The sequence below is a fragment of the Opisthorchis viverrini genome (genome assembly GCF_000715545.1).
Source record: "Opisthorchis viverrini unplaced genomic scaffold opera_v5_62, whole genome shotgun sequence".
Lineage (NCBI taxonomy): Eukaryota > Metazoa > Platyhelminthes > Trematoda > Opisthorchiida > Opisthorchiidae > Opisthorchis > Opisthorchis viverrini.
This window is the reverse complement of record NW_008751718.1, coordinates 1,114,131-1,126,041: the sequence shown is the minus strand read 5'-3', so window position 1 is coordinate 1,126,041 and position 11,911 is coordinate 1,114,131. Positions and strand designations below refer to the sequence as shown.

Genomic DNA, 11,911 nt, shown 5'->3' with positions numbered 1-11,911 from the left:
CGTGTTTCAACGCTTACTTTCATTTCCATCGAACGATGTTCTGAATTTCTTCTGCCGTCGAATTAGACACTTGCTTCGGCCAAGTGAGAGAAGCCAAACAGGTGATGATGATGGCAACTCTGCATAGATCTCAGTAGATTGTCTTGCAACTCCAAGTGTCCGGGTCATTCTGAGACACCTTACCAATGAATAAATATGTACGTACAAGCAAAGTGGGTTGCTACCATCCACAATTACATTGCTGCGCGCCCTCATCAAAAACAAAAACTTGCTTGACAGCAGCTTGACAGAAGGCTTACTAGAAAAGACGCATAGAATCATCGACCTATTAAGAGTGACTAACATCCTTCTAGTTGTGGAGATATATTATTCCAACTGGCTAATTGATGGCTCAACTGGCTTGGCTTTAGACGACGCCGAAGTCAAAAAGTGAGCAACGGTCACCTTGTGGTAAAGGCTACGCAAAACAGTGAAACAAACTAGGTTTAACAGTGTGAATTGCATCATTTATCACAGGCAACTAAAGTTTCGGTCAGGTGGCAAAATGTAAGCCTGTGGGTCTGTGCACTTTAGCACGCGGTTAAAGTCACAGATCATCTCTAACGAGTGATACCGCGTGGGGGAAATCCAGTGCTATTCGGCGCAGTGTGATATGTTGACAGGTCAGCAAGGATGCACCATCATACATCAGTTTGATTTTTAATTTTTTACTCTATAATCAGGTTCAGCGGGCGTTCACTTCATACGACCGTGAGAAAGAGGGAAAAAAGTAGCCAGAAAGCTTTCATCTCTTCTCATTTTTTCACAAATACATTCGTACCAGGCCGTTCCTTGAACGCATGCCAGCGTGCACGCTGGATGAACTAGATAGCTGATACCTGTGGTTACAGTATCGAGAGTATACTGCTTGCTTCATAGCAAGATAGTGAATGGCTTGCAACCGAAAATGAGCGCGACCATATTCCAAATAGCACGTCTTTCGTTCAGGTTGCAGGGCTATCTGAAATTGGTCGCTGCAGATAGAAAGTGCTCCTGATAAACTGCCCATCGAAACGCAGTCTTCCAGCCGTAGTAACGATAAATATAATTTCCCGGTGGGTGGTGATGATGCCCCTTCCATGTGTAAAAGGGGCGCAGAATTTCCGCCGGAGATCAGGTTTTGTTTCACTTGTTTCAGAAAATGGTCACGGACATATGTGATTACAGTCGGATTTCTTAAAAAAAGCCTACGATACGGTTCTCTGTCGATAATAAAACTCGCTTTTTTTTGAAAGCACAGTAATTGATATCCTCCTTGGATCATTTTTAAGCATATGTCACCTACTAAACAAAATACCTTGCTGTTGGACGCCTTCTATATGTGGGTAGCCTAAAGCCGACTATTTTGGTGACGGCTGAGGAAGAAGCGGACCAGTCCTGTGGCATTTCAAAGGGAATGTGTGTGCCTATACTTCTTTTCTGATGCCCACCTAACACAAGTTCCGAAGCGTTCTACTTTTGGTTGCGCTTGTTCGATGAAAACTCGATTGATTTGTAGACATACTCCTTGAGACTCTCTCGGAAGCCTGGTCTTTGTGTTCCAAACAAAACAAACCTTGTGACAATGATGGTGTTGAAAAGTGGTGTTGAAGATTACCGACCTATTTTGACCCCGTTTGGCTATCCCCAGCACACTGGCGCTCACGTGCGGATCATTCTAGTGTAACTGGAACTATTTTTGAATAAAAAAGCTGTTAGTCTGATTGCTAAGCTTGTATATAAAACCTCTACTGGCGAAGAAAAGCGCCATGCGGTAGGACCGATCATGGGTTGAACGAGAGCATTGTATACTGGGGCTGGAGGCCAACTAATAAATTAGCTTGCGTGAACCTGCCTGAATGCATCGCGAAACAAATTTTTCAAAAAATGTATTAATTTCAAAGTCACTAGATCGGCGGATGTTCACTCTTTACTCTGCCTTTTGTATGGATACACCACGAACTCGGTACTATCATTGCAACCATCGTTTATTCATGAGGTGTTCCACTGCTTAGAAGCCATCAACTCCGGCCAAGCGGAAGGGACGGGGAACGATGAAGTTTCCACACTTTTATATAAGTGATTAATACCAATAATATTTGTTCCCAACTAGTGGGTGCCATACTCTCAGGCATGATCATAATTTTACAGTAAGAATAAGGGCATGACTGTTGGGGTTTGGGAGTACTGGGAATTTTTTGGAAAATGGACGGTGAAAAAAAGAATAGGCAATATCCGAAGTAGACTTTGTAAGGCCTGAGGCGGCGTGGGTAGGGAAGCAAAATTACAGGGCTTTTCCTTTCTTATGGGGAACATGACAGATAAAACAAGATACGGTCGTTAAGGTTTGAAAGTGGCTGGCAAAAACAATACCAGGGAGAGCACAGAAGGGAGCTTCCTGCCTGGTACGTGCTGAAAAACTTCAAACCGCGGAAAATATGGAACCAGAATAACGGATCTGGAGAGGCAGCAGAATAGCCACGAACTGATCGGCCAATTTGAACTAAAGCCTAAAACCATCACTGTGGCTTGGTGGCCTTGGGTTGTTGGGTGTTTGGCCAGGGGCTGATGCTATTACCACGACCTCGTAAACAATCCCTCGTTGATTCGTCCCATACGAATTGGACCTGCACGATAAATACCTCATTTGCGACGGCATATTTATGTTTAGTCGTTGGATGGCGCTGGATGGCCAGCTTGAGAATTTCATTGTGGTTGTAGATAAGGGAACGAGTTGGCGAGGGCGCAGTCAAAGTAGGGAATGGGCAGTTGCGGGTATGCTATCAAACTGGGTATGGCAGTGCCGTGCCGTCACTGCACTGAGATACTTAGTTTCTGGACAGTCCCGTGACGGACGTCGTGATCGATGTAGTTGGGCTGTGATATGCGGTTCTGTGAGCGATGGGATATTGTGGGTTTGCCGGGACATTCCGCAGGGAGATCGAAACCAATGTAATATCACAAGTAGTATTTGTTTTTTTATCCGTTCGGGGATCCCTTCAATCATAATGCACAGATCGGGTGGAGTGGATAATGGCCAAACAGGATGTTGCCGAGGCTTGGGCAACCTGGCAGTATCCCAGCCCTCGTGCAACCTTCGGGTGGCATGGCAGTTGGGCACTGAAAGGGTGCTACAGGTGAACGATTATTATTATTTTATTGAACAGGACGTCCATAGCACGTATTACCACAGGTCGAAGCTCGCGAAGAAGATGAAGTGGGATGAGATCAATAAAGCCTGGAGAGTTATAGGAGTCATCAGACAGGATATAAGCTGGGGAAGGCTACAAACAAGGGGTTTTCATGCCACCGGCTTCGTCTCTAGGGCTCGGATCTGTTCAGATTGTTTGATATGGATAGCCGAAGAGATGGGGCGTGCTTTACGCTCTAGTATTAGCTCTCTAAGTGCATGGCTGATAGATCAGACCAGCGGCGGTTTAACGTCATGTTTGCTTCCGGTTGCCATTTTGCATCCTTTTACAACCCTGTGGACCTTTCGAACTTGGGAAGAAATTGATGTAAGCAAGAAAACTGCAGTAAAGTTCAGCCTGTGAAAATGGTTCGCAAATAATCCTCATGAAAGTATTCATTTGTCTTGATTTGTAAATTCTTAGTGTATAGTGGCGCTTGGCGTAAAATGCATCGAGGCCACCGAACAAATTCAACGTCTCACATTTGACTTCGTAGACAGTGGCAAATGTTTCCGCCATGGCGTTTTATACAGAACAAAAATTTAAGTCAATCGAATGCTTATTTTATGCGACCTAATAGAAAACTTCAACACTCCAAGCCAGCAGAATATTGTTACTGCATATGCAAAACCATCCAACCTGGTCCCCGATTTACGTCCATGTGACCTCCAACCAAAAATATCTGTGGTCCTACATCATATTTGGTCTATTAATTCGGACCCCCTGCCCGACCCACAGTCCCGCTGCCCACAGAAGTGTACACCCCACATCCGGTAATCTCAACTCTAATGTTCGTTACGGGGCCACCCGGGAACCGAGGTACACGGCACTGCCACATCCAGCCTAACGGCACCTTTTAAATTATTCTCCCCATACGCTTCCTTCTCGCCATCTCGAAACAGCTGCAAATACGAGCAAACTGCTTACAAGGCCTCAATCAACGCTGAGAAGAGTTTGTTCTAATTGACTCAACGCTCCCCACGGGTTTAACCATCTGGATGCACTTTCGGCTTGTATTCCCCAGGAATTCACCTTCCGCCGTATGATTCTGCACTACATGGCCCTCCGAGGGAAAATTTACACCTCACTTCTTGACAGTCCCAGTGTATGTCCGATCTGTGGCACACGGTTTATAGCTGACGAATTGGTTGATTGAATGGAACTGGCTTCCTGAATTAGAAAAGCTAGCTGCAAACAACCGTATTGTGAATTTCTCCACCCCGTTATTCCAACTTACGCTTTCCGAAACCCTGGCCATCAATTCAACCGTCCAAGGACACGCAACCTCAGCAGTAGTTTTCAATGTTAGTTCAAAGTAGCCGGCCGAAAACTTGGAATACTTCTTGTTTCTTATTTTACACAACTTACAGTTTCTTGTCACATACCACGCAATACCCTTCAGTTTTACTTTCCCCTTGTTGCTGTCTGCCATCTTCGATTTGTAACTGTGTGATCTTGCCTCAGTTTCGTATGTTCCGTACGTGCTGGAAAACCCTATCGACTGAGTTTTTGTACCCCAATGTCACCTTCATTTGAATCATACCAATTTAACCACGACGCCATGATGCCATAAGTTACGTGACGACCTCGCCTCCGCACATTGCTGGGCACGCAAACTGGCGTCACTGTTTTCTTCATTCTAACCGTACCACTATGGGTACGCCCGACGGCAGGCCACCCAACAGTTTTGAATATGCATAATAATAATGAAAATTATTTTTTCTAAATTACTCACTTCAAAGAATGAGGACGCAGACTTAGCAGAACTGCAAGTTCTGGCTGCGACTGGAGGCTGAAGTATCTTACTATAAGGCTTCCTCACATGGACTTTTGGCCATCAAACCCTCTTTTGTCTTCGTCCATCTGCCTTCGCCATAACCAATAATAACATATGTCCAGGCAAACCTCGACCGAATTCTGTGCTAAAAACGAGAATTCCACGGTCGCAGTTTTCTTGTCGCCTCCCATGACTATGTTTATCTCAACTCCAAACATTCATGTCAACCCTTACAAAGTCTACGCCGCCGACGGACTGGCAGATCTCAAAGTTGAACGCTGACAGCAAAGGCTGATGGACATTGAAGGCTAAGAAATGGAGGAGGCCCAGAAAATCTGGGATGCCAGATTATTTCAGATTATCCGTGCATCCTGTCTCAGGAAACTACCAGCGAGCAAAACCACCAAACACTAAATTGACGCGATCATTTGGAATCGAGCAGGACACCCCGACCGCTTTGCTGCGGACTGTAAACGATGGTTATCGTGGCCACTCGCTGCCAATTGTTTATCCTACGACTAGAGCATAACCCTTGACGCTAAACATGGGAGCCACGTGACCTCGGAGGCCTATGACTAAATATATTCTCTCATGCGTCACCGAGCCGATGGCCCGTAAGTTCTCCCGCCCGCATGGTTCAAAAACGGAAGCGAAGTCGTCAGTCTGTGCCTGTCTCCTCTGTTTATGTGCAGTTGAGAAAAAAGGACTGTCCCAGACCACTGGGAAAAACCAGTGACATGGTTCATTTTGTAAAAAAGCCCGTAGTTGGCGCGATAATCACGGAAGGATCAGTTTGATCTCGTTCGTAACGATACCTTTGGCGTAGCTTGTCCTCTCTTGCCTTATAGTGGCCTCCAAGGTCCTGACTTGAGGAAAGCTAGCAATATTTCTGCTTGGTGGTGGTTGCGCCGACCAAATCTACACACACCGTCAGGTGCTAGAACAACGTCATATGTGCAAACGACCCACAAGTTCAGTATTTGTGGATTTCCAAGGTGCATTCTACTCAGTCTATCGGTGTGTTCCTCCTCATGAGGGATGTCCTGGAAGTTTTTGAATGGGATAAGTCCATTGAATGCTTAGACCTGGGAGAGAACGAAAACGTACTGATAGTCATCAGAAGTGGTGTTCACTCCCTGTATCGCCACTTAATGCCGTGATATATGAGGTAAAGCAAAGAACGCTGAAATGTAGCGAATATACACTCATTTGCAAACTAATTTGGTTCATTCAAAGTACATATATATGAGGTAAAGCAAAGAACGCTGAAATGTAGCGAATATACACTCATTTGCAAACTAATTTGGTTCATTACAAAGTACATTACAAAGACAAACGCTGAAATGTCTTCAAAACGCCGCCGTTCAGATAGCGGCTGAAAAAAACTGTCAATCTCAAGTATGCTGATAACATCAAACCAGTCTTCGAAGAGAGGATGCAGGTGTTTTTGAACGAACTGACCTCGTTCTTTGGGATGCGTTTTTCACCGATAGAGTGCAAGGTCTTGTTTGTGGACGTGCATTTTCTGAACACGATACTTACAATTCAGGGAGAGGTACTCGAAGTTGTGAGATATTTTATGTATATTGGAAGGGATATTATTTTCGAGTCTAGGTTGACGGATGAGGTCAATGTTGAAGTCTCTAGGGCTCCTGTTGCGCTGGTTAGTTTGAGACACATATAAGTGCAAAGCTGCATATTTTTGGATTTCGAAAGACGTGTACTAGGTTACAGTACGGGATGTTTTACTGTATGGCTGTGGGAAGCAGTCTTTTCAGGCAGCGGAATTGAGATGCTTCTCTCACTGCTTTGCCAGAATATAGGTCGTTTAGATTGGTGTCGGCGAATGAACAACGAGGTAATTATTAATTTTTTTGGCTGTGCAACAGGGACTTCCATCGAAAAAATGTGCCCTGGATCAGAAGCTGCGGTGAATAGGCCATGAATTACTAGTGGCGACTTATCGTTTACTGAAAAGAGTGTTGTTTTCCGTGCCCAATTTAGAGTGCTGCAAGCAGAGAGATATGAAAAAGATTACAAATCGGATCTACTTGGCTTTCCTGATATGAACCGCTTGATCCTCACTGTGCTTGGTTGGAGACTGTCCGAGATATGACCGATAACCACTTGTTTTGTTGTCATCCTGGTTGCCTGAATGAGAGTCTGGAGGTGTAGGCACCTCGTATTGATTGTTATGCTAGCACTGTGTCCCTTCTCCACCCAATTTTGCTCTTTTGTTCAAAATAAGTTTTTCAACTAAATCATATTTGTACGACCGTAAAACACCCGTGCTAAACATTGATGTTTTGGCACTGATAATGGATTACTTCACCTTAGATGTATCTTTAGGACGCTTTACTGATGTTGATGTATTTCTCAGGCATTTCATACCCAGTCGAAGTCCCGATTGTTGATTCGGTCGGGGGATTCAAGGACCTTCTTGCTATCAAGAAGTCTAGTGATGTCAGGGCGGCGGCAAGTGTGATGCCGTTCTAATGAAAGACTTCTACTATGCCTTCTGACTGGAAACCGGGTGTTAACTCCCACTGGAGTTAAATGTAAAAGCCCGTACGCAGTGCTGCAATGTTCCAAACAGTTTGTTTCAATCGTGAACTTTCGAAAAGACTGGCCTTAATGGAGGATTTTGGTGGGTTCGAAAAAATGGAGAAAGCGAAGAGTGCTGGAAATGAATGCAGGTTGTTCCTAAGGTATCATCTATCACGTCCTTGGGAGCCTTGTATCAGCTACTTCCATTAAGAACACAATGACTATCCAATATTTAGTAAGCGACTTTTGGATCGATAAACAAAGTATTTTAAACAACTTACTTATCCGCCTGCTACTTCTCACTCGGGTATCCAGTGTTCTTCGGTGTCTCTTTAGTATGAGTAGTCTCGTTTTCAGACAGAGCTGTGTCACTACAGATCTAGTACGCCCGCTGGACTAGCTTGCGAATCACTGCTTTCCTTATACTGATTGGATGAGCAGAGTTCAATTTGGGGTTCTTTTATTAGCTTGTTGTACGGTTTGTGTGAACCAAGGGAAACAAAAGTTACACAGGAGGACAACCATATCCACACTACGATTCCCAGGTTTCATATCCTGACTGCAAGACAGCAGTGGTTTGCACAAGACTACCTGAATAATCTTACGTTTGAAAACCCAGATTTACTCCAACCACTCACCAGGAGGTTATGTTTGTGTAACTGTCGACTGAGTAATCTAGCAGAAAAGAACCTCGACACTGTCTGAGGAGCTCTTTTTATGATTCAGGATGTTAATGAAGTACGCAAACCATCACATCATAGTAGGGTCCACTTTCTTCGTGGTGTCACGGCTGGCGATGTCTGCACCCAACCACTTCACACTCTCTTGTGAAAGCCTTGTTCGATTAACTGTCCACGAATTTCACCGCCCACTATTTGAGATTTTCACATGCCGGCGATGTATACCTTTCCTGGGTCTTTATCTCCAACATCGGATATGATTTACCAAGGCCCTTTCTCATTCTGATTCTTTAAATTGTTGTGAATAATAAAAATAATAATCATGATTCGACTGCATCACGCTTCCGGTGCCTAGCTACAGTGTCACTCTATGACTGGGATACTACTAAGTTGCCCAAACCTAGACAGGAGCAATCGAGATGGAGATGTTGGGTTAGAACCACGGACTTTCCGGTCAGTAATTTCGCCCCTTCACCACTGAGACATCTCGAGCTCACGATCAAACTGAAGGTCGATCCATTCTCAAGCAACTGACCTAATTCATTCCACTTGCCAAGTTCAGACCTTACACAGATTACGCGAGCTTACGGATAGGAAGGTCCACGTTTCGAATCTTAGCACTTTGATTGCTCTGATCCAGGTTTAGGTAACCTGGCCGTTTCCTTCAGGTGATACGGTTAACCTCACCCACTGGCCCACCTAAATACAGTTTGAAGGCGGATTTTCCTGACCCTGTTTCCAACTTCGAATGGTTACTGGTAGATTTCGATCTTAAAAATGAATATTGAGCAGGATTTTTGCGTCATGTATGGTTTATTCCCTGCACAGGATGGGTAGTTCCATATTAAACACCATATTACACCACATTACAGCATGACCAGCGAAAATCCAGCTTTCAATGGCTATGAGCGAGATTACTGTCCACTGTTGCCCAATGTAGACAGCATGTCTGTCGCTAAGCTTCGCTTTATGCAGTGGAACGTACTAGCACATGGTAATAATCTTTTCGTCTAGTTGTATTGTGAAGCTTTTGCGACAGTCGACCAGTTTATTCACTGTCCAACCAAATTTTTGCCCCTTGAGAACCGCTGTGAACAGATTGTGGCCGAAATTTTTCGCTTCGATCCGGACCTTATTTGCTTACAAGAGGTTGATTTTTTAAGCCGTTTACTGAACAGGCTAAATGCAAACAGCGACAAGTACGCTGCGGCATTTTCACCAAAAGTGCAGTCGCCATGCCTGAAAATTGAGGACAATATTGGTCCGGATGGTGCAGCTATCATTTACAGGTAACAAACCGTTATTCACTGACTTTCTTCTTTCCCTTAGATCTGATCGACTGATTGCATTAAAAACTATGGAACTCCCGCTTGATAATTTACATGAGAGAAGTGCCTTACTCTGCAGATTTCAGTTTGATTCATCGACGAAGTTTCCTTCGTTTTACGTTGTATCTGTGCATTTGAAAGCAAAACTTTCTTATGTTGAAACGCGTTTAGAACAAGGAAAGTTTCTAAGGGACGGGCTTGTGAAACTCCTTTCTGAACATGGTAACTCAGACCAACGCAGCCCACTGTTCGTTTGTGGCGATTTCAATGCACAACCTCATGAACCTGTCATTGAATTAATGCAGCAGAACGTCTTTTCGATGACACTTGGTTGGAACTTGACTAGCGCATACGCGATGGCAAACAACGGAAAAGAGCCAGATTACACTACTTGGAAAATTCGTCACAGTTCTGATGAAGAACAACCCACGGAAATTTTTCATACAATTGATTATATATTTTATTCGCGAGACTGTGTCTACTTATGTGGTTTGTGGTGGCCACCTCTACGAGAAACTATTGGACCCACTGCTCTTCCATCGTCTCTCTTTCCTTCTGATCACATGAATCTGGTAGCAGATTTCGCCCTTCCGGTTTTAGATAATACAGAAATAAAGTTCGTTTAGCCAGTTTCCCTTTAGTCTGTTATTTCTATTCTTACATGCTTTGGTTAATCACTTATTTTATTAAGCCTGTTGATTGTGCACCATCAGGTAGTTTGACATCCTAAATATTTTAGTCTCGGACCTTATACTGGAAAGTAGTTCTTACGTATGCCGAAGTACGACAGTGACTACACAGTGGTTCCCTCCTCATTGTCCTGTTCCTACCGTTCCGGTTGGGATCTACGCGTTTCCACTTGAATGTACCTAGAAAGCACACAGGACAGTCCCGAGGGTGCCGTCACGAGATAAAGTTTGCCTACCGTTATGCAATGGACTCGTATTGGGTAAAGTTCACGAAGGATGCTAGGTCACTTACAGTTATGCAGTCTCCAGATGTTTCTTTTTATTGCTGTTCGGAGATGTAAGCATCTTGTTGCTGATAGTTTTCCCCAAGGACATAGAGCCGTTTCCGCTGCAATTCTGCACTCTCCTTTCGTTCCATTCTCCAGCAGGGTATTTTATTGCTCTCGGTGGTGCGATGGTCGATGGTTATCACACATTTTGCGATTCCTGAGGGGCTCCAAATCCACAATGTTACGAGCAACACTTGAACACAACGTTTCTGCTGCGAGTGGCATTTCTGCCTGTGGTTCACGGACATGCACAAGTTATGGTAACACATTCTCAACCCTTGTGCTGTCTGGTTTCCGGGCTGACTATTCCATAGGAGGCTTTGGCAGACTTTTGTTTTCTGAACCTGTTACTCGTATTTGTAAGTAGCGAGGTGATTGCAGTGATTGTCGCATCAGCAGCGAATTGTCGCGACACACTTGTGGGCAAACGAAAGAACTTGGTTTTGAATTTGTCTCTTTCCTCGGCGTTATAACTACTCCTGTTTCATTTTGAGTGTATAGACACTCAGCTTTATCTGTTAGTTCCTGTCAGCCATGTTAAGTGGATCAAGTTAGATGTGCGCGACTCATTTAGCACAAATTAGACCTTTCTGGACACATACGTTTCAAAATTCACTCTATGAAGTCAAGGTGGAAATGTCGGTAGCCTCACTACTGAGTGAATTTGCTTACTGTATTTAATATACGGCAGCGAAGCATCCGTATTGAACACTGATGTCATGCTGTCAATGATGATGACGACGACGATGATGATGATGTGTTTCATGTGTGAAAAAATCCTCGAAGGTAGCCACTGAATTTGTTTCACAGAAATTCATAATAAATAACAGCTGAATTGCAACCACAGTCTGTTTTCGGTTCACTCCTTAGGTTACGCTGCGGTAAATATACTTCTCAGTTGGTATTTCAATCAGTAGAATAGTTGTTCGGCAACTGGGAGTTCAGCTGTTTGAGTCCACTCCAGACGTACCTTTTCATTAGTTCAATGTTTCGCTGAACTTCTAACTTCAAGATATTTTGGCGTTCTTCTTGGCGTTACTCAAGTAGGCGCTCAAACGTCCTCGGGCCGTTGGCTTTCTTCCACCGAATCAACCTTCGACAATGTTTGCTCACTCTTTTTTAAGTCAGCACGGAATTTCAGCCCGGTTCAAAGGCCGGTTATGCATTTCCAATGCATCGCACTCCAGTCAAACTTCTTCCGTCCACATGTCTGTTGTGGTTGACCCAGCTGGTTTAGGTATCTTGCTTGAATATATTTCACGCCGACTATATTCACCTAGGTTTGTCATAACTAAATATTTTTCAAGTAGACCATAAGGTTGACGGAAACTCGGGGACTGCGCCTACCTGAT

General features: G+C 44.2%; 1 protein-coding gene across 1 annotated transcript; it reads left to right on the top strand.

Annotated features, from left to right (window-relative positions):
- Positions 1 to 9,086: 9,086 nt before the first annotated feature.
- On the top strand, positions 9,087 to 10,167 carry T265_04013 (hypothetical protein; the record flags this gene model as incomplete). Its single annotated transcript, XM_009168631.1, has 3 exons — positions 9,087 to 9,207; positions 9,241 to 9,502; positions 9,543 to 10,167. 3 exons carry the CDS (start codon positions 9,087 to 9,089, stop codon positions 10,165 to 10,167), a joined length of 1,008 nt encoding a protein of 335 aa, XP_009166895.1.
- Between the last annotated feature and the right edge of the window lie 1,744 nt (positions 10,168 to 11,911).